The sequence below is a fragment of the Diceros bicornis genome, chromosome 7 (genome assembly GCF_020826845.1).
Source record: "Diceros bicornis minor isolate mBicDic1 chromosome 7, mDicBic1.mat.cur, whole genome shotgun sequence".
NCBI lineage: Eukaryota > Metazoa > Chordata > Mammalia > Perissodactyla > Rhinocerotidae > Diceros > Diceros bicornis.
This window is the reverse complement of record NC_080746.1, coordinates 10,982,418-11,003,681: the sequence shown is the minus strand read 5'-3', so window position 1 is coordinate 11,003,681 and position 21,264 is coordinate 10,982,418. Positions and strand designations below refer to the sequence as shown.

General features: G+C 38.2%; 1 protein-coding gene across 7 annotated transcripts in view; it reads left to right on the top strand.

The window, feature by feature from the left end:
- CCDC15 (coiled-coil domain containing 15) overlaps positions 1 to 20,500 on the top strand; it is an 89,599-nt gene extending 69,099 nt beyond the window's left edge. For all 7 annotated transcript variants that reach the window (XM_058544893.1, XM_058544891.1, XM_058544895.1 and 4 more), the window contains 3 exons: positions 17,134 to 17,310; positions 17,852 to 18,000; positions 19,222 to 20,500. In XM_058544893.1, the coding sequence (XP_058400876.1) occupies positions 17,134 to 17,310; positions 17,852 to 18,000; positions 19,222 to 19,343 (448 nt within the window). In that variant the 3' untranslated portion in view covers positions 19,344 to 20,500. The remainder of the gene's footprint in view (positions 1 to 17,133; positions 17,311 to 17,851; positions 18,001 to 19,221) is intronic.
- Positions 20,501 to 21,264: the final 764 nt, after the last annotated feature.

Below are 21,264 nucleotides of genomic sequence, written 5' to 3'. Positions count from 1 at the left end.
ATGGCTTTCTTTAGTGTTATGTTTGGGTTCCTTTCTCTTAGTCTTTTGTGTATTTATTATAGGTTTCTGGTTTGTGATTACCATGGGGTCCATATACAGAATTGATGGTCTCTTTAGTTTGACCTTTGTCTGAAAGCTCTACTCTCTAACTTCCCTCCTCCCACATTTTATGGTTTTGATATCATATCTAACCTCTTTTTTGTGCATTTGTATCCATTACTCTCTTATCCTGGAAATAGATAATTTTTCCTATTTGTGCTCTTCTCTTTTCCCCTTAAATAAGTCCCTTTAGCATTTCTTGTAGTACTGGTTTCTTAGTGACAAACTCCTCTAATTTTTGCTTGTCTGGGAAACTCTTTCTCTCTCCTTCTATTTTGAATGATAACCTTGCTGGGTAGAGTCTTCTTGGCTGTAAGTTTTTTCCTTTTAGCACTTTAAATATATCGTGCCACTCTCTTCTAGCCTGTAAGGTTTCTGCTGAGAACTCAGCTGATAGCTTTATGGAGTTTCCTTTGTATATAACTTGTCTTTCTCTTGTGGCTTTTAGGATTCTCTCTTTATCTTTAATTCTAGACATTTGAATTATGATGTGTCTTGGTGTGGGCCTCTTTAGCTTTATCTTGTTTGGTGTTCTCTGGCCTTCCTGTACCTGGATGTCTGTTTCCTTCCTTAAGTTAGGGAAGTTTTCATCTATTATTTCTTCAAATAGATTCTCTGCCCCTTTGTCTCGCTCTTCTCCTTCTGGGACACCTATAACACAGATGTTAGTGCGCTTGATGTTGTCCCAGAGGTCCCTTATACTGTCCTCATTCTTTTTAATTCTTTTTTCTTTTACCTGTTCAGCTTCAGTGATTTCTTCTAGTCTTTCATCCAGCTCACAGATCCGTTCTTCTGTATCCTCTACTCTGCTTTTGAGTCCCTCTAGTGAATTTTTCATTTCCAGTATTGTATTATTCATTTCTGATTGGTTCTTTTTTTATCTTCCATTTCTTTGTTGACTTTCTCACTAAGTTCATCCATTCTTCTCCCAAGATCAGAGAGCATCCTTCACACTCTTTATTTGAACTCTCTGTCGGGTAGGTTGCTCATTTCTGTTTCACTTAGTTCCTTTTCTGGGGTTTTGTCCTATTCCCTTACTTGGAGTTTATTCCTTTGCCTCCTCATTTTGCCTCTTTCCCTGTGCTCGTGTCTATGTATTAGGTAGGTCAGCTACATCTCCTGCTCTTGGATAGGTGACCTTATATAAGTGATGCCTTAGGAGACCCGCAGTGTCTCCCTCAGTTCCGAATGTTCCAGGAGTGACCCCAATGTGGGCTACATGTGTCCTTCTCTTGTGGTGTTTGCTATCCCTGTAGGTGTCCAGGGAGGCTGAGCTATGCTCTTGGCCAGCTGTTGTAATGCTCAGCTGCTTGTAGTTGTTGTGGGCCCTTCAGTCTCTTTATCGGCTCTGGGGAGGCCCAGCACAGTTGGTTGCAAGTTCTAATAGCACATTTGTGTTGCAGTATTTCTTTTAAGTGAGTAGGCCCCCAGCTTGGCAGGTTGTTAGGCTCAGGGGCTTACAATTGCTGTAAGCCTCCAGCCTTTAGGTCTCTTGTCAGCTCTCTGAGGATTGCAGCTGGGTGGGGCTGGCCTCAGGCACAGGAGCACCCAATTGTTTCAGGCTTTGGAAGGTGGGGCAAACCCCCTATGTCAGTCTTTGAGAAGCACAAGTATTCTGCAGCTGACAAGCCCCTCTGCCCACAGGTCCACACACACAGTCAACACAGTCCTGCCCCATGTGCACGCCCTGACCTCCTGAAGTGGACCCAGTCTCTCCACGGTGGGAGCCCCACACACTCCACCACTGCCCCACACTCTCCACTCACTCCTTGTGCACGCCCTGCCCCACTGAAGTGGGCCCAGTCGCCAGGCTGCAGAGAATCCAGTCACCAATCTATGCAGGCCCACAAGTTGCCTGAGGGCTTGTTGTTGGGTGGGGCCAGTCCCTGTGGTGGGCTGCCTGCCCTGGCTGAGCTGGATTAAATCGGTGCTCTAGTGGGTGGGGCAGACCCTGGGCTAGCAGGCCCCAGGGAGAACTCCAATGGCGTCTGCCAGTGTCTGCATCAGCACGCCAGCACTAGGCCACAACAATGGCTGCCACCAATATGCCAGTCTCTGGAGAGGTCTCACCTCTCACTGCAGTGCACTCAGAGCCTATCAGGTGAGTCTCTTTTCACCAAAGCACTGTGCACCTTTCCTTCTGGTGATTTTAGGTTGCTTTCTGAAATGGGTGAGTTTGTGCGTTGGCCCTCTAAGAGCCGGTTTTAATTTCTTTGTGAACCAGCTTTTCTGGGGGTACTCCCCAATGTTTTAGTAGCAGGCAAAGTCAGATATTATGCCACTCGTCTCGATTATGCTGGGTCCACAAAATGCCCACAGTAGGGGCGCTTCCCGGCTTAGGGCCCCGCTCCTCCAGGGAGGGCTGCGGACCTTTGGGCTGCTCCCGGGCGGCCGTGAGGCGCTGCGGCTTGTGAAGGCGGTGTTTTTTCTCTCCAGAAGGGAGTTTCTGCCTCTTCCACTTCAATTAGGATTGTCGTTTGTTGCAGGAATTCCTCTCATCCAGTTTTCAGTTCTCTCTCAGGGGTAATTTTTCTGCAAGTAGTTGTAAATTGGATGTGTCTGCAGGGGGAGGTGAGTTCAGAGTCTGCCTACGCCGCCATCTTGACTTCTCTCTCCTACACCTTCTTTCTAAACAGAAATTGATAATAACTGCTTTATCTCACCCAGTTGTTATAAGAATCAAATGATACATTTTCATTCATTTATTTAGTAGCTATTTATTGAGCATCTATTAAGTGGAAGACATGATGCTATACTTAGGGGGTGCAAAAACTGAAAAATGATCCCACTCGTCAAAGATCTTACTACATAGATTTTGGTGGCTAATGGGGAGGCAGATAATTGAGTAGATAATTGTAATACCATATATTAAGTATTATAAGACAATATAGCATGTGGTTAAGAACATGGAGAGATATGTGTTCAAGTCCCACCTCTGCTACCTACCAGCTGTATAACTTTAGGAAAGTTACCTCCTTAAGCCTCAGTTTCTTCTCTATAAAACAGGGATAATAATGGTATATACCTCATAAAGTTGCTGTGAGAATTAAATGAGGTAATATGTAAATGTACTTAAAACAGAATCTGGCAAATAGTTGTGCTAAATAAATGTTAGTTGCCAAATATTTAAGGGAAAAAATAACACCAAATTTTACATAAAATATTCTAGAGAATGGCAAACAGGGAATACTTCCCAAATAATTATAGAGGCCAGTATAATCTTAATACCAACCTGACAAGGACATTACAAGAAAGCAATGTTACAAACGAGTTTCTCTCATCAACATAAATGTAAAAACCTCAAGTAAAATATTAGTAAAATAAAAAATATTTGTTCTAATATCATTAGAAGAAAAAATTACAAGACAACATGGGAGCACAGAGACTGTATTTTGAACCCAAAATTGGTGGTGTGGTATAGTGGAAGGGCAGGGAAGACTTCCTGAGCTGAGTTTTGACGGATTAGAAGCAGTAGTATGAGACAAAATGGGAATTGGATTAGGGAAAAGAGTAGATGAGAAATCGAGGCAAAAGAAATAGCATTGTGACTCATGAGAGACTATGACACTTCTGATTCTGATGTGAATGGAGCTAGAGGAATGGCAAGAGGTGAGCTTTAAGAAATAAGGAAAGACAGGATCATAAAGAGCTTTGTATGTCATGAGAAGCCAGCCCTGGTGAGACCACCAGGTTAAGTGGTTAAGAGTCCATGCTCTCAGCCCCGTGGCCTGATTTTGGTTCCCAGTCAGGAAGCCACAATACTCATCTGTCGGTTGTCATGCTGTGGCATCTGCGTGTTGCTGTGATGCTGAAAGAGATGCCACTGGCATTTTCAAATACTAGCAGGGTCACCCATGGTGGACAGGTTTCAGCAGAACTTCCAGACTAGACAGACTAAGAAGAAGGACCTGGCCACCCACTTGCAAAAAAATTGGCCATGAAAACCGTATGAATAGCAGCAGAGCATTGTCTGATATAGCCCCGGAAGGTGAGAGGATAACGCAAAAAGACTGAGCAGGGTTCCGCTCTGCTGAACACAGGGTCGCTAGGAGTTGGAATCAACTCCACAGCAGTAGCAATAAAAATGTCGTGAGAAGAAATTGGGCTTTTATCCTCAAGACAGGAGCTATATATTAAGCCATTACTGTGTGTCAAGCACTGTACATAGATTATCATCTCTTTTAATTGATACACCATCCTGCATGGTAGTAGTAGCTGCCATTTCTTGATTTCTTGAGTGTGTACAGTGTGCTAGACATAGTGTTTAGTGTTTTAAAGGCATTAGCTCATTTACTCACCCAAATAACCTTCTAAGGTAACTTTTATTATTCTTTTCATTTTACAGATGATAAAATGAGTCCTAGAGAGGTTAAGTAATTTGCCTAAGATTAGATCTCACTTAGCAGTAGCAGAACTGGGCTTCAACCCCAGATTTGACTCCATCACATAACCTCTTTGAAGTCGTTAACACGGCCTTTCATATAAGCCAGGGACAGGGACACAATGAGGAGGAGGCAGTTTTAAGAACCCTAAGAGAGAGAATTGATAAGATTTTGTCAGAGGAGAATCCAAAGGTAAATGCCAGGTTTATGGCTTAGGCCACCAGGTAAATGGGGTACTAGAAAACAAGAGTTGCCAAGAAGGAGGTAGAGGTGGAGAAGATAAGTTTAGTCTGGGGCATATTGGGTTTGAGGTGCTTAAAGGAAATGCAAATAGAGTGTCCCAGGAAACATTAAGATATTTTTAGTAATGATTTCAGAAATCGCTAAAGAAGAATACTATCAGAATCAGGAAATGGGGAGACAGAGAGAAAGTTTGAACAAAAAAACAGGATCAGCATGCAGAGATTTAGACTGAGCTAGATTAGACCTTAATCCTGTTGTGCCAAAGAGGAAGATTTCTTCCACCTCCTTGAAAAGTTGTTTTTCTAACAGAACACCTCTTTAACCTCTGAAATAAATCTGTTTCTTAATCTTAGAAGCAGAATTTCTTTTGTTTGAAAGTATTGGTGTTGCAAATTTCTGTGATTGTTCAAGAAGAAAGAATCCATAGACCCAAAAAGATTGCCCTCATTTTTAGTTCTAGGTCTCTATTTTAGTTTAACTTTGTGAAGGATTGATGGTGTGGCCTTATCATATGGAAGATGAGTGAGTAACAAGAAGAGTTTTTGAATTGTTGTTGGAATTATAAGAATATGTTTTTAATGCAGTTTGCCTGCAATATCACTTTATTTTCAGGATTCTCTTCAAAATGTAGATTGACGTTTACTTGTTGTTTAGTTGTGCAAACACCCGGTGTAGCACGTTTACAAAACAGTTTGCCATGTTTTATATTCTTACCTCTCTTTTACTGAAAGTCTGACACTGGTTTCAGAATACCTTTTGGCATAACCAGAGAACCACTATAATTGCATTCACGTCAATGCTGTGGAAAAAAGCAGTATGTTGACATGTTGATTTCTGACCTAGTTTAGTTTCTATTGTGCATCAACTAAAAGGTATATTTACGCAGAGGCCTTAAAGACATCAGAGAAGAATAAAAACTTGTTTATAGAATAATTGTTTATATCAACTTTTTTAGTTAGCTTTGTCATTTTTGATTTTATGATCCTTTTGGAAACTACTATATGGCAGTAGTTCTTAACCTGAGAATCTGACTAAAACTGTGATTCTTTTCTCAGAAAAATATCTTTGAGACACTCAAGTGACAAATTGGCAAGTAGTTTTATAGGTTTGAATCTCAGGGAAATGGTCTATGCTAGAGCTGTAGCTTTATGAGTTACAGGTGGAGGTGGGGAGTAACTGAAGCAGAGGGCATACATAAGAAGCTATAGAGTGAGAAGTGGAGAATGCCTAGATATATTGTGTTTCTGTTTATGTACTATGACTTTTTGGAGGGCCACAAACTATTTTAAAATCTAAGATTTTTTGATCCGTCAAATCAATTTTTGCCCCCTTGGGTACAGTATTGCCTCCGTTGAGAATGTATGTGCTAGATGCATTAAATGACCTATAGGCCACCATTGACCTTAGAGAGAGTTGTTTTGATGGAGTGTTTTGGTGAGTGTTAAAGCCATATTGGAGTGGGTGAGGAGATCAGGAAATAGAGACAGAACATCCAGACAACTCTTTAGATGTTTGACGTGAGGAGAGGAGTAGCTAGGGGGAGGGGAGAGGGGCCGATTCCATCATTTCTAGTAACTCTCCTATTACCAAGACCTAAGGTGTCAACATTTGAAAAACAATGCTAATGTGTTTCCTTAGCTCTTACTTTACTTAGTGTAGAGAATAATTGTTATGGAGAATTATATTAGTAACTAAGCTTTTTTGTTGTCATTTGCTTGACTCCATTTTAATTTCACCATTGAAAACCTCAGTTTGATTCATTATCTACAGAAAAATCTTTTCCAATTTGCCTTTTTTACAAGGTACGGAGTTATTGAACTAAGGAAATACGAATTTCCTCAAAATGTTTTCTTTACTGGCCCTCTTTGGAATAAGATTCCTATGTACCTAGATCCCTAGCCAAGAGTACCTATGATCTTAGGCTCATCTTTTAACTTTTGTGTTCTTTTAATCTTTTCCTTTCGTTCTCTTACTTATTTCACACATTATATTTTAAGAGAGCAAGGCAACATATATTTTAAAGTCAATGGTGAATGATTATGTGCCCGTTTTGGCCTTTCCCCGCACTACCTTTCTGGCATTCCTAGTACACTGCCTTATGTGCCTTTAAATTTTGATCTTCACTGATATAAAAACATAGCTCTCTGCCAAAGTTGCAGTGATGAGATTTCTCACGTCTACTCTATTACAGCTTTATATTGCATTTGAGTTTGAATCATACTGTAAAAGCTATGTTTGTATTCTATACTCTTTGAGAAATACTCCAATTTAGACTTGCACTTGTAGCTCAGGCAAGAATGGCAAGTGTGGGAGAACAATTGTAAGAAAATCCTTGTTTAAAGGGACCTTGTCCCTCTGCTAGAGGTGGCCAGCAATTAGCTGTCAGAATCTGGATAGACTTAGTTCTGCACGTATTACAACTACCACGTCTCTTGTACTTTTCCAGTGCCTGATCCTTCAGCCTTTGTAGGACAGCTTCCTGGTTTTGACATAATATTTGTGTTAATGTAAGTGAAAGGAAGGCTTTAATTCCCCTGGAGTAAATAGCCTGCCACAAATGGATGGAAGCCCAGAATTTTCACTAGTCTATATTCGAAGAGGTATGAATGTGACTTGGCCTCATACTACTGTTTAGAAAACAATAGCTCATTTGTTTCAAAGTAATTTTTAGCAACTGATATTATCAGCATGTATTTATAAGTTCTAGTCTTGAATCACTCATATTTCTTAACAAAAGTTCTTTACTTAGGTTTTCTGATGATTTTCTCAATGAGCTACTCATTTCCTCTCTACTTGTAGGTCAGTTTTTTTTTAATAAGTATAATTGATATTCAATAAATTGCACATATTTAAAGTGTAAATTTTTATATTTTGACATAAATATACATGAAACCACCACCATAGTCAAGGTAGTGAACATATCTATCATCCCCAAAAGTTTCCTCATGCCCTTGGTAGCCCCTCTTTCCTGCCCCTCCCTGCCCCTTCCTCCCCAGGTAACCAACTGGTTTGCTTTCTATCACTATACGTTAGTTTTCATTTTCTGTAATCATAGAGGGTGTACTCTTGGGCCTAGCTCTTTTTACTCAGCATAATTATTTCGAGATTTATCCTTGTTGTTGAGTGTATCAAGAGTTCATTTCTTTTTATTACTGAATAGTGTTCCATTGTATGGCTGTACCACAATTTGTTTATCAATTCATAGGTTGATGACATTTGGTTGTTTCCAGTTTTTGGCTATTACAAATAAAGCTGCAATGAACATTCATGTATAACTCTTTCGAAATATGTTATCTTATCTCTTGGGTAAATACCTGAGAGTAGAATGGCTGGATCATATGATAGGTATATAGTTCTCTCTTTTTTTTTTTTTTTTTGTGGGGAAGACCAGCCCTGAGCTAACATCTGATGCTAATCCTCCTCTTTTTGCCAAGGAAGATTGGCCCTGGGCTAACATCCGTGCCCATCTTCCTCTACTTTATATGGGACGCCACCGCAGCATGGCTTGACAAGTGGTGCGTCAGTGCGTGCCTGGGATCTGAACCTGCAAACCCCGGGCCACCAAAGCGGAGCACGCGCACTCAACTGCTGCGCCACCGGGCCCGCCCCATATTTCATTTTTTTAAAGAAACTGTTAAACTGTTTTCCAAAGTGGTTGTACCACTTTATATTACCACCAGCAGTGTAAGAGAGTTCAAGTTCCCTTACATCCTCATTGACACTTGGTATTGTCAGTCTTTTTCATTTTAGCCATTTGAATACATGTGTTGTAGATTCTCATTGTGGTTTTAGTTTGCATATCCTGAATGACTAAAGATGTTAAGCGTCTTTTCAAGTGTTTGCCATCTGTATATCATTTTTTGGTGAACTGGCTGTTCAAACCCCAATTTTTTAATTGAGTTGGTTTCTTACTGTTGAATTTTAAGGGTTCTTTAATATAATCTGGATACAAGTCCTTTATCAGATATATGCTTCACAAAGATTTTTCTCCTGGTCTATGGCTTGTCTTTTTTTTTTTTTTTTTTTTTTTTTTTTTTGGTGAGGAAGATCAGCCCTGTGCTAACATCTGCCAATCCTCCTCTTTTTTTGCTGAGGAAGACTGGCCCTGGGCTAACATCTGTGCCGTCTTCCTCCACTTTATATGGGACGCCGCCACAGCATGGCCTGACAAGTGTTGCGTTGGTGCGTACCTGGGATCTGAACCGGCGAACCCCAGGCCGCCGCAGCAGAGTGCGCGCACCCAACTGCTTGCTCCACCAGGCGGGCCTGTGGCTTGTCTTTTAGAGAGCAGAAGTTTTAAATTTTGATGAATTCTTGTTTTTCAATTTGTTCCTTTAGAGATTGTGCTTTTGGTGTCATATTTAAGAAATCATTGCTTAACCCAAGGTCACAAAAATTTTCTTCTTTGTTTTCTTCTAGAAAGATTATCATTTTAGGTTTTATTTTTAGGTCTATGATCCAATTTGAGTTAATTTTCGTATATGGTGTGAAGTTTATTTTTTTGAATGTGGATATCCATTTGTTGAAAAGGTTATCTTTTCTTCACTGCATTGTCTTTGTACATTTGTCAAAAATCAGTTGTCCAACAAGCAATGAAAGAGAAGATTGATAAGTTGGACTTCATCAAAATTAAAAACCATCAAGAAAGTGAAAAAACAACTACAGAATGAGAGAAAATATTTGCAAATCATATATCTGATAAGAGACTTGTATTCAGGATGTATAAAGAACTCTTACAACTCAATAAGAAAAAGACAACCCAATTATAAAGTGGACAAAGCATTTAAATAACCATGTCTCCCAGGAAAATATACAAATGGCTAATAAGCACGTAAAAAGATGCTCAACATCATTAGTTATTGGGAAACACAAAACAAAACCACAATGAGATACCACTTCACACACACTACAATGGCTATAATAAAAAAGACAAAAAATAACAAATGTTGATGAGGATGTGGAGAAATTAGAATTCCCATCCATTGTTGGTGGGGAATGTAAAATGGTACGGTCACTTTGGAAAACAGTTTAGTAATTCCTCAAAAGGTTAGAGTTACCGTATGACTCAGCAGTTCTGCTCCTGGGTATATACCCAGGAGAACTGAAAATGTCCATCCACACAAAAACTTACACGAGTGTTCATAGCAGCATTATTCATAATAGCTAGGAAGTGGAAGCATCCCAGATGTCCAAAATCTGATGAATAGATGGGCCGGCCCCATGGCCTAGCGGTTAAGTGCTTGTGCTCCGATGCTGGCGGCCCAGGTTTGGATCCCAGGTGTGCATCGACGGGCCGCTTCTCTAGCCATGCTGAGGCCACGTCCCACATACAGCAACTAGAAGGACGTGCAGCTATGACATACAGCTATCTACTGGGGCTTTGGGGGGGAAATAAATAAATAAATAAATAAAATTATTAAAAAAAAATCTGATGAATAGGTAAATGAAATGTGGTATATTTATACAGTGGCCTATCAGCAATAAAAAGGAATGAAGTACCGATGCATGCTACAACGTGGATGGACTTTGAAAACATTATACCAAGTGAAAAAAGCCAGTCATAAGAGACCACATATTGTATGATCCCATTTATATGAAATGTCTAGAATAGGCAAATCTATAGAGACAGAAAAATTAGTGGTTGCCTAGGGCTGGGGGGAAAGGGGTAGAGAGTGACTGCTAATGAGTACAGAAGTTTCTTTGGCGGGTGATGAAAACATTCTCAAATTACATTATGGTGATGGTAAACTTTATGGTATGCAAATTATATCTCAGTAAAGGTGTTAAAAAAATGAGTTGTCCGTTTTGTGGGTTTATATCTGGACTTTCTCTTCTGTTCCATTGATTGATTTGTCTGTCTTTACGCTAATACCATGCTGTTCTGATTAGTGTAGTTTTATAATAATGCTTTAAGTCAGATAGTGTTAGCCGTCCAATTTTTTTCCCCAGAGTTATCTTGGCTATTCTAGGCCTTTTGCCTTTCCATATGAATTCTGTTATTCTATAAATGTGTATTCTGCTATTCTATAAATGTTGTGAAATGTTCTATAAATGTCCATTAGGTAAAGTTGGTTGATGATATAAGTCAAGTCTACTACATCCTTGCCATTTTTTGCCTGCTTGTTCTGTCAGTAATTGAGAGAGTGTTATTGAAATCTCTGCCTGTAACTGTGGACTTGTCTATATCTCCTTGCAGTTCCATCAGTCTTTGCTTCATGTATTTTGAACCTCTATTCTTAATGCATAAATGTGTGGGATTGTTATGTCTCTTTAATTAATTGGCTCCATAATTATGAAATGATCTTCTTTATCCTTGATAATTTTGTTTGCTCTGAAATCTACATTGTCTGATCTTAATATAGCCACCTCAGCCTTATTTTAATTAGTGCTAGCCTGATGTATCTTTTTCCATCCTTTATTTTTAACCTATTTGTTCCTTTTATTTAAAGTGCATTTCTTGTCAGCAGCATATAGTTGTGTCTTGACTTTTTGTCAGATCTGATAATCCTTTTAATTGGAGTGTTTAGACCATTTAGCTTTAATGTGATTATTGGTGGAGTTTGCTAGAATATATCATCTTGCTATTTGTTTTCTATTTGTTCCGTCTGTTCTTTGTTCTCGTTTTTCTCTTTTTCTGTGTTCTTTTGAATTACTTTTGTATTTTTATGATTTCATTTGTTGGCATATTAGCTATAAACTTTTTTGTTATTTAATTGGTTGTTCTAGAGTTTATAGTGTACATCTCTAACTTTTCACGTTCTACCTTCAAATGATATCATACTACCTCACATATAGTACAAAAATCCTAGGTTAAGAATTTTAGTATACTTCCATTTCTCCTATCCCAACCTTTATGCTATTATCATGCATTTTAGTTTTACATACAGAATACATTATTATTATTGTTAAAACAGTCTATTATTATTCAAAGAGATTGAAATAATAAGAAAAGTGTTACATATATTACCTAAAGTATCATCTTGCTCTTCTCTGAAAGACAATCTTTAACATTTCTTATAGTTGTGGATATATTGGGGATGAATTCTTTCATCTTGTATGTCTGAAAACAACTTTATTTCACTTCAGGGTTTTTTTCCCCATTCATTTGTTGATTTATTTATGTAACACAATTTTTTTTTTTTTTGCCTGAGGAAGATTCACCCTGAGCTAACATCTGTTGCCAATCTTCCTCTTTTTACTTGAGGAAGATTCGCCCTGAGCTAACATCTCTGCCAGTCTTCCTCTATTTTGTGTGTGCGTCACCACCACAGCATGGCCGTCAACGCGTGGTGTAGGTCCATGCCTGGGAACCAAACCCTGGGCTACCAAAGTGGAGCGTGCTGAACTTAAACTACTAGGCCATGGGGCCGGCCCCCACACACTTCTTTTTTTTTATTGTGGTAAAAAACACATTACATAAAATTTACCATTGTAACCATTTTTTAAGTATACAGTTCAGTAGTGTAAATAAATGAATGAATGAATATTATATTTACATTGTTGTGAAACAGATCTTTGGGACTTTTTCATCTTGCAAATCTGAAACTTTATACCTATTAAACGACTCCCCTTTCCTCCATTCCCAGCCCCTGGTAACTACCATTCTACTTTCTGTTTTTATGAATTTGACTACTTTAGACCCTCATATAAATGTAATCATACAGTATTTGTCTTTTTGTGACTGGCTTATATGACTTAGCATAATGTCCTTAAGGCTCATCCATATTATAGCATGTGATAGGATTTCTTTCCTTTTTAAGGCTGAGTAATATTAATATTCCATTATATGTATATACTGAATTTTGTTTATCCATTCATCTGTAGATGGCCATTTGGGTTGCTTCCACCTGTTGAGTATTGTGAATTAGTGCTTCAATGAACATGAATGTGCAAATATCTCTTCAAGACCCTGCTTTCATTTCTTTTGGATATCTACCTAGAAGTGGGATTGCTAGATCATATGGTAGTTTTAATACTTTGAGGAACCTCCATACTGTTTTCCATAGCAGTTGCACCATTTTACCACCCTACCAACAGTGCACAAGGGTTCCAGTTTCTCACATCCTCGCCAACACTTGTTATTTTCTGTTTTTTTGATAGTAGCCATCCTAATGGATGTGAGGTGATATCTCATTGGGGTTTTGGTTTTCATTTTCCTAATGATTAGTGATGTTGAGCATCTTTTCATATGCTTGTTGGCTATTTATAGGTCATCTTCAAAGAAATGTCTATTCAAGTCCTCTACCCATTTTTTAATTGGATTATTTGCTTTTTGGTGCTCTTTTTGTATTTTCAGATTATTTTCTCTGTGCTTTATTTTGGATAATCTATTGTTATGCTTTCAGATTTAGTTCTGCAACGTTTAAACTGCTGGTAATCCCATCTAGTGTATTTTTTTTATAAAGACTTTATTTTTATAGAGCAGTTTTAGGGTAACAGAAAAATTGAGAGGAAGGTACAGCAATTTCCCCTATACTCCCTGCCCCCCAACATTCAGAGCCTCCTCCATTATCAACATCCCTCACCAGTGTGGTACATTTGTTACAAATGATGAACCTACATTGACACATCATTATCACCCAAAGTCCATAGTTTACATTAGGGTTCACTCTTGGTGTTGTACATTTATGGGTTTGGACAAATGTAAAATGACATGTAACCATCATTATAGTATCGTACAGAATAGTTTTACTGCCCTAAAAGTCCTCTGTGCTCTGCCTATTCATCCCTCTTCCAACTCCCCCACAACTTTTGGCAACCACTGATCTTTGCACTGTCTCCATTGTTTTGTTGTTTCCAGAATATCATATAGTTGGAATCATACAGTATGTAGCCTTTTCAGATTGGCTTCTTTCATTAGTAATATGTATTTAAGTTCCTCCATGTCTCTTTATGGCTTGATAGCTCATTTCTTTTTAGGACTGAATAATATTCCCTTGTCTGAATGTACCACAGTTTATTTATCCATTCACCTGATATCTTGGTTTCTTCCAAGATTTGGCAATTATGAATAAAGCTATTATGAACATCCATGTGCCGGTTTTGTATGGATATAAGTTTTCAGCTCCTTTGGGTAAATATCAAGTAGCATGATTGCTGGATCATATGGCAAGAGTATATTTAGTAAAGTGGCTGTACCATTTTGCCTTCCTACCAGCCATGAATGAGAGTTTTTGTTGCTCCACATCCTTGCCAGAATTTGGTATTGTCAGTGTTCCAGATTTTGGCCATTCTAATAGGTATGCAGTGGTATCTCATTGTTGTTTTAATTTGCATTTTCCTGATGACATATGATGTGGAGCATCTTTTCATATACTTATTTGCCATCTGTATTCTTTCTTTGATGAGGTGTCTGTGCAGGTCTTTGGCCCATTTTAAAATCGGATATGTTTTCTTATTGTTGAGTTTCAAGAGTTCTTTGTATATTTTGGATAACAGTCCTTAATCAGATGTGTCTTTTGCCAGTATTTTGTCCCAGTCTATGGCTTGTCTTCTCATTCTTTTGACAGTGTCTTTTGCAGAGCAGAAGTTTCTGATTTTAATGGAGTCCAGTTTATCAATTGTTTCTTTTATGGATCGTGCCTTTGGTGGTGTATCTAAAAAGTCATCACCGTACCCAAGATCATCTAAATTTTCTGCTAAGTTATCTTCTAGGAGTTTTATAGTTTTGTGTTTTACATTTAGTTCCATAACCCATTTTGAGTTAATTTTTGTGAGAGGTATACAGTCTATGTCTAGATTCATTTTTGTGCACATGAATGTTCACGTGTCCCTGCATCATTTGTTGAAAAGATTATCTTTGCTCCATTGTACTGCCTTTGTTCCTTTGTCAAAGATGTATTAACTTTATTTTGGCCGGCCCCATGACTTAGCGGTTAAGTGCGCACGCTCCGCTGCTGGCGGCCCGGGTTCGGATCCTGGGCGCACACCGGCCCACCGCGTTTCCGGCCATGCTGAGGCCGCATCCCACATACAGCAACTAGAAAACTGTGCAACTATGACATACAACTATCTACTGGGGCTTTGGGGGAAAAATAAATAAATAAAATCTTTAAAAAATATATATATGTTAACTTTATTTATATGGGTCTATTTCTGGGCTCTCTGTTCTGTCCCATTGTTTTGTTTGTCTGTATTTTCACCAATACCGTACTGCTTGATTACTGTAGCTTTGTAGTAAGTCTTGAAGTTGAGTAGTGTCTGTCCTCCAACTTTGTTCCTCTCCTTCAATATTGTGTTGGCTACTCTGGGACTTTTGCCTCTCCGTATAAACTTTAAAATCAGTTTTTCAATATCCACAAAATAACTCACTGGGATTTTTATTGGGATTGCATTGAATCTATAGGTCAGGTTGGGAAGAACATAGATGATCATGTCATCTGTGAACAAAGTTTTATTGCTTCCTTCCCAATCTATATACCTTTTATTTCCTTTTATTGTCTTATTACATTAGCTAGGACTTCCAATACCATGTTGAAAAGGAGTGATGAGAGAGAACATCCTTGCTTTGTTCCTGATCTTGGTGGGAAAGTGTCTAGTTTATCACCTTTGAGTATGATGTTAGCTGTAGGTTTTTTGTAGATATTCTTTATCAAGTTTAGGAAGTTTCTGTCTATTCCTCGTTTACTGAGAGTTTTTATCATATATGGTGTTGGATCCTGTCAAAGGCTTTTTCTGCATCTATCTGTAGGATTGTGTGATTTTTGTTATTTAGCCTGTCGACGTAGTAGATTACATTAGTTTTTCATGTTGATCCAACCTTGCGTTCCTGGGATAAATCTCACTTGGTTGTGGTATATAATTCTTTTTATACATTGTTGGATTTGATTTGCTAATATTTTTGAGGTTTTTTTGCTTCTATTTTTATGAGAAGTATTGGTCTGTAGTTTTCTTTTCTTGTAATATCTTTGTATGATTTTGGTATTAGGGTAGTGCTGGCCTCATAGTATGAGTTAAGATGTCTTCCTTCTGCTTCCAGTCTCTGAAAGAGATTGTAGAAAATTGGTATAATTTCTTCCTTAATTCATTGGTAGAATTCACCAGTGAACCCATGTGGGACTGGTGATATCAGTTTTGGAAGATTATTAATTATTGATTCCATTTCTTTAGGAGATATGGGCCTATTCTCCAGTGTATTTTTCATCTCAGAAATTGTAGTTTTTATCTCGAGAAGTTTGATTTCAGTCTTTTGTATATCTTAACTTTTTGAACATATGGAATATAGTTGTAATAACTGTTTTAATGTCCTTTTGTGCTAATTCTAATAACTGTCAGTTCTTGGTTGGTTTTGATTGATTGATTATTCTCTTCATTATGAGTTGTGTTTTCCTGCCTCTTTGCAGTCCTGGTAATCTTTGATTAGATGTCCACTATTGTGAATTTTACCTTGTTAGTTGCTGAGTATCTTTGTATTCTTATAAATTTTCCTAAGCTTTGTTTTGGGATGTGGTTAAGTCACTTTGAGGATTTGCTTTTACATTTTGTTAGGTGTGTCTGGAGCAGCGCTCAATCTATGACTAGTTATTGTTCCCACTACCAAGGTAAGATCTTCCTGAAAACTCTTCCAATGCTCTGTGCATTATGAGTTTTTCAGGTCTGACTGTTGGGAACGAGCACTATTCCCTGCTCTCTGTGAACATAGGGCCCTGTTACCCTTTTGGATTGTTCTATCCCTAGCCTTAGGTCATTTCCTCACATTCTTGCACAGTACTCTGCTGTGTATTAGAAGGAGACCCTCTGTAGATCTCTGGGGTTTTCTCTCTGAGCAGCTCTCTCGTCTCTGGTAGTCTCTCTTATGAACTCTAGTTGCCTTTGTGTCCCTGGACTTTCAGCTTCATCTTCTCAACTCAGGGAGTCCACCGGGCTCCACATGAGCTCTCCTCTCCTGTGCCGCTGCCTAGAAACTTTCAAGGCAATAAGCTTGGGGAAACAAACTTCGTTTCCCATCTGTCAAGGACCACTGTCTTTCATTGCGTGATGTCCAGTGTCTTGAAAACCATTCTTCTTTTTTGTATGTTGTCTGGTTGGTTAGTTGATTTGTTTATTTATTTATTTATTTGGTTGTTTAAGGTGGGACGGCAAATCCAGTCCCTGGTACTCAATTTTAGCCAAAACCAGAAGTCCTACCTACTTGTAGTTTTAACCTGAGAAAGCTCTTGTACTTGGATTCTTATCAAAAAATTCTTTTGATAGTAACCATTGATTATTTCCATTTTAGAGGCTATGTATATGCACGAGCTGTAGGATGAACTCAAATCAGCCAGCAGGAATTTTTGAGGCTATTCTAGGGGTGTTAAATTGATTTCCTGACTCCCCGTGTCTGGGAATTTCTTGAGTTATTTGGATCTGGAAGCTAATTCCAAATAATGATTTTAGGAAATTCCTAACCATGTCGTGTTTTTATTCTCAGAATTAAGAAAAAGAAAGAGCAGGAACGTTATGCTGAAGAACAGAGGCTACTAAGAATGAACCTTCTTAAAGAGCCATATTCAGGGGAGAAGATGAGTGAGATATTAGCCCAGCTACAACTTGAGGAAATAAAAGGAGCTAGAGAAAAACAGCAACAGAGAGAAAAAGAATATCAAAGGTACTTTGAAAAGCTCTGCATGAGGGGCTGGCCCAATGGCATAGTGGTTAAGTTCGTGCACTCCGCTTCAGCGGCCTGGGCTTCACAGGTTTGGATCCCCAGCATGGACCTATGCACCGCTCATCAAGCCATGCTGTGGCAGGCGTCCCACATATAAAATAGAGGAAGATTGGCAACAGATGTTAGCTCAGGGCTAATCTTCCTCACACACACACACACACACACACAAAAGTTCTGCGTGAAATTCTGGCTCTAGACGAGACTTGTTAGGAAGGCAATGTTCTCATTTTCCTTAAAAGAGAGTTGACTGTGTCCTCTCATACGTTTGGGGATACAGAACTTCACGAAATTTCTTGATTGCCTAATACCTCTCTGGAATAGCACTACATTTTTCCCAGTGCTGTTTCCTAGTACGAAGAGGAAGAGTCAAAGCACAAAGATATGAAATAGTTTTAACAGTTAAAACTGGTAGTAAAATAAGGACTTGTGTGCATTCTCTTTCTAGTGGTTCACTTTGCTTGATCATACTATATTTTTCTAGATATTTAGAAGCTTTAAGAGCCCAGATCCAAGAGAAAATGCAGCTGTATAAAATTACTTTACCTCCACTATGCTGCTGTGGTCCTGATTTTTGGGATGCTCATCCTGATACCTGTGCCAACAACTGTATTTTCTATAAAAACCACAGAGGTAAGTTTCTTAAACGAATGGTTGGGGCCTGGAGGCAATAAAAAGAAAAAAAACAATAAAATCAGTGATTGTAGTAACTTAGCATTTATTGAGTGCATACTGTATATCAGAGACTATTATAACCACTTTACAAAACAGCTCTGAGGCAATAAAAATAATTATGGTGAGTTGTATTTCTCTTTGCCATCTGTTGTCTTCTTGTCTCCATTTATGCTAGGGAAATATTGCCAACTCACTCTACTGTAGGGAGACTTGGGTTCCAGGTCTTCCAGTAAATGAAGAATATTAGAACTTTCCTTTTATGGCCATCTAACTTAGGCCTCTGTCCAGTTGAATCCCTGTTTTTCAAATATGTCATTGTTATCTAACATAAACTTATTACCATATATATCCACATTAGACTACCAGTTCTGCCAGGGATACTGAGGAAAATGAGGACCAGTATAAGCTCTATCAGGAATCCCAGCTAGAGAAAATGGAGTCCTTCCCGTTGTCACTAGTGTGTCTGTTTCCTGTCCATCCTTAACTGTATTGACTTACACAGTGTAGAGATTATGTAGGCTTCATGCACACATACTAGGAATTTGTATTCCTAGTGCCCCATCTGTGTGATATGAGTTTCGTATCAGACCTGTGAGTTATATTTTAAAAACACAAATCTGATCATGCCGTTCTCCTACTTTAAAAGCTGTAGGATTTGCCATTACAGTATAAAATGCATGGCATATTTGGCATATTTTCTCTCTGGCCCCAGGCAACACTCCAGCCTTATCAAACTTGTTATTTTCAGTATATGTCACATTTTTGTATACCTTTTTCATATCACACACTCATTTCTCTGCCTAGAATGCCTTCTTTCCCTTACTCTTATTAATCCTTCAAGACCATCTTAAATGTTACCACTTCTGGAAATCTTTTCCATCCTCTCCTAGATAGTTTTTCATTCATTCCAAACTTCATTCTGTGATGACATTTTGTATATGCCTCTGGTTTGTAAGTATACACTGCAATTGAATTATTTTTCTATCTATCCTCTCCATTATCTTTTTTGTCCTCATGGAGTGTTTGGTATGTAGTAAGTACTCAATAAATATTTATTTAATGCGTAGTTGAAGTTAATACCTATGAAACTGGGTGGAGAGGCAGTACTAATAGGAAAGAGGTTTGGAGAGTTGTTTAGAATCTGACTTCATTCATCACTGTGCAAACTTTTATTTGTAGCATATACCCGGGCACTACATTCAGTCATCAGTTCCTGTGATATACCTGAGGGGAACTCAGCTCTTCGAGTCGCCATTCATAATTTTGCTTCTGCACACAGACGGACTTTGAAAAATCTGTAATAAGAATCTGAAGTCAACTGTTAGTATTTGAACCTTCACTTAAAATCAACCCTGAGAGATTATTTAGGAAAAGCTGTTAAAGTGTGTAAAATGTGTAATCTGGAAAGAAAGACTGTCCCACATAAACTGTCTCTATAATTAGATTGTAACAATTGTTTCAGTTCTCTGCCTTGAGACCAAGATTGAAAGTTGACTTCCAAACTTGTTTCTTTGCTCTGAACCATATGGAACCTATTGTTTTAAAAATGATCAGTCAGACCAGTAAGATTTCTCTTACTTTTGCTCTGCTCTGATCAGAAGAGATCATGAGAAATCTTTGAGATTGTCTCATTTATTTTCTTTCTAAAATGTATCTTCGAGTCCTGACAAAATTAAAAATATTTGGATGAAACAGAACAGAAGATGATGAAATGAGTTTTTGAGCATCAGTGGCCATCTGTATTGCTGTTAGCTTTTCTAGTTGTGTATAACAAAAGAGATGAGAAGAATCTGAATTTGATGCACATTTTTTTCCTCAAAAATTTTCTCTCCTTTTTTGAAATTTATTACCTCTTTCCCCATTCAGTGACATTGTGTAAGTGAGCATAAGTGAGGCCATCTTGTTAGGCTAAATGGCCCCAGCCCCTCCTCTATGTGACTACTTGCTGTGCTGCACATACTCTAAAAAATTCACATGCTCTCCTGATGTATGGCCTCCGCTCACATATGTACTCCCTAATAGACTGATAAAAATTAAAACTTTGTTCTATGAGTTTCTCTCTAGGAACAGGCTGACCACAGGCAGGAAACACACCTACAAGATATCCATCACAGCTGACAGAAGAATGGAACAATGTGATGCCTGGAGCCTGTCATGCCTGGAGACAAACATCCCTGGACCCCCTACTCACTGCCCATTTTCCCTATGTAACTGCCTCAAGAATCTGTAATCCCTGAAAATGGGTTTTTTGAGACATTAGTCACCTGTCTTCCAATTTGCCAGCTAATCTAATCTAATTAAACTTTCTTTCTCGATCTCTAACTCATTATGATTAATTGGCTCACATCGTGGTGAGCAGAGCAAGCCCATTGCTCAGTAACAATTGTACATAGGACTTTTTAATTTTATAATTTTTATTGCAAAAAAATATGAATAAACCCTCTGTCTTTTGAGCATCTTCTATGTGAAATAATTGTAAATGACATTTCAAAAAGTGAATCTGAAGTCAAAGTGAGTCAAGTCCTGCCTTATTTTCCTGTCTTTTAAAAATCTGGTGAAGGGCATACCTACAGGGAAGATGAAGTAAAAATTGCTACACTTAGTATGAATTTGCTGTTTCTTCACAGTATTTCCTGACACAAAATATGCAAAGGTTTAATATTGTGAATTAAAGACAGATACTGACAGTTTCTTTTTCCTACTTTCTCTAATGATCAGTGTTGAAGAAGCACCTAGGTTATGTCTCAGAAAATACCTAAACATCTAGCCAGGTCATTGAAAATAAGAGTCAAAATTACCTGTATGACAAGATTGACCAGATTAATTATCCAGTTCAGTCAATATCCTTAAGTAACTATATTCTTGATTCATCCTTTAAGAGTCGTATTTTTTTTAACAGCTTTATTGAGGTATAATTCACATACCATATGATTTACTCATTTGAAATGTACACGTCAATGGTTTTTAGTATATTCTAGGGTCGTGCAACCATCACCACTATCAAATTTTAAAACACTTTTGTCACTCTCTTTTAAAGATACACCTCCATGATCTCGCAATCCCACTTCTGAGTATATATCCAAAATAATTGAAAGCAAGATCTTGAACAGATATTTGCACATGCGTGTTTATAGCAGCATTATTCACAAAAGCCAAGAGATGGAAGCAACCCAAGTGTCCATCAACAGATGAATAGATGAACAAAATGTGGTGTATACATAC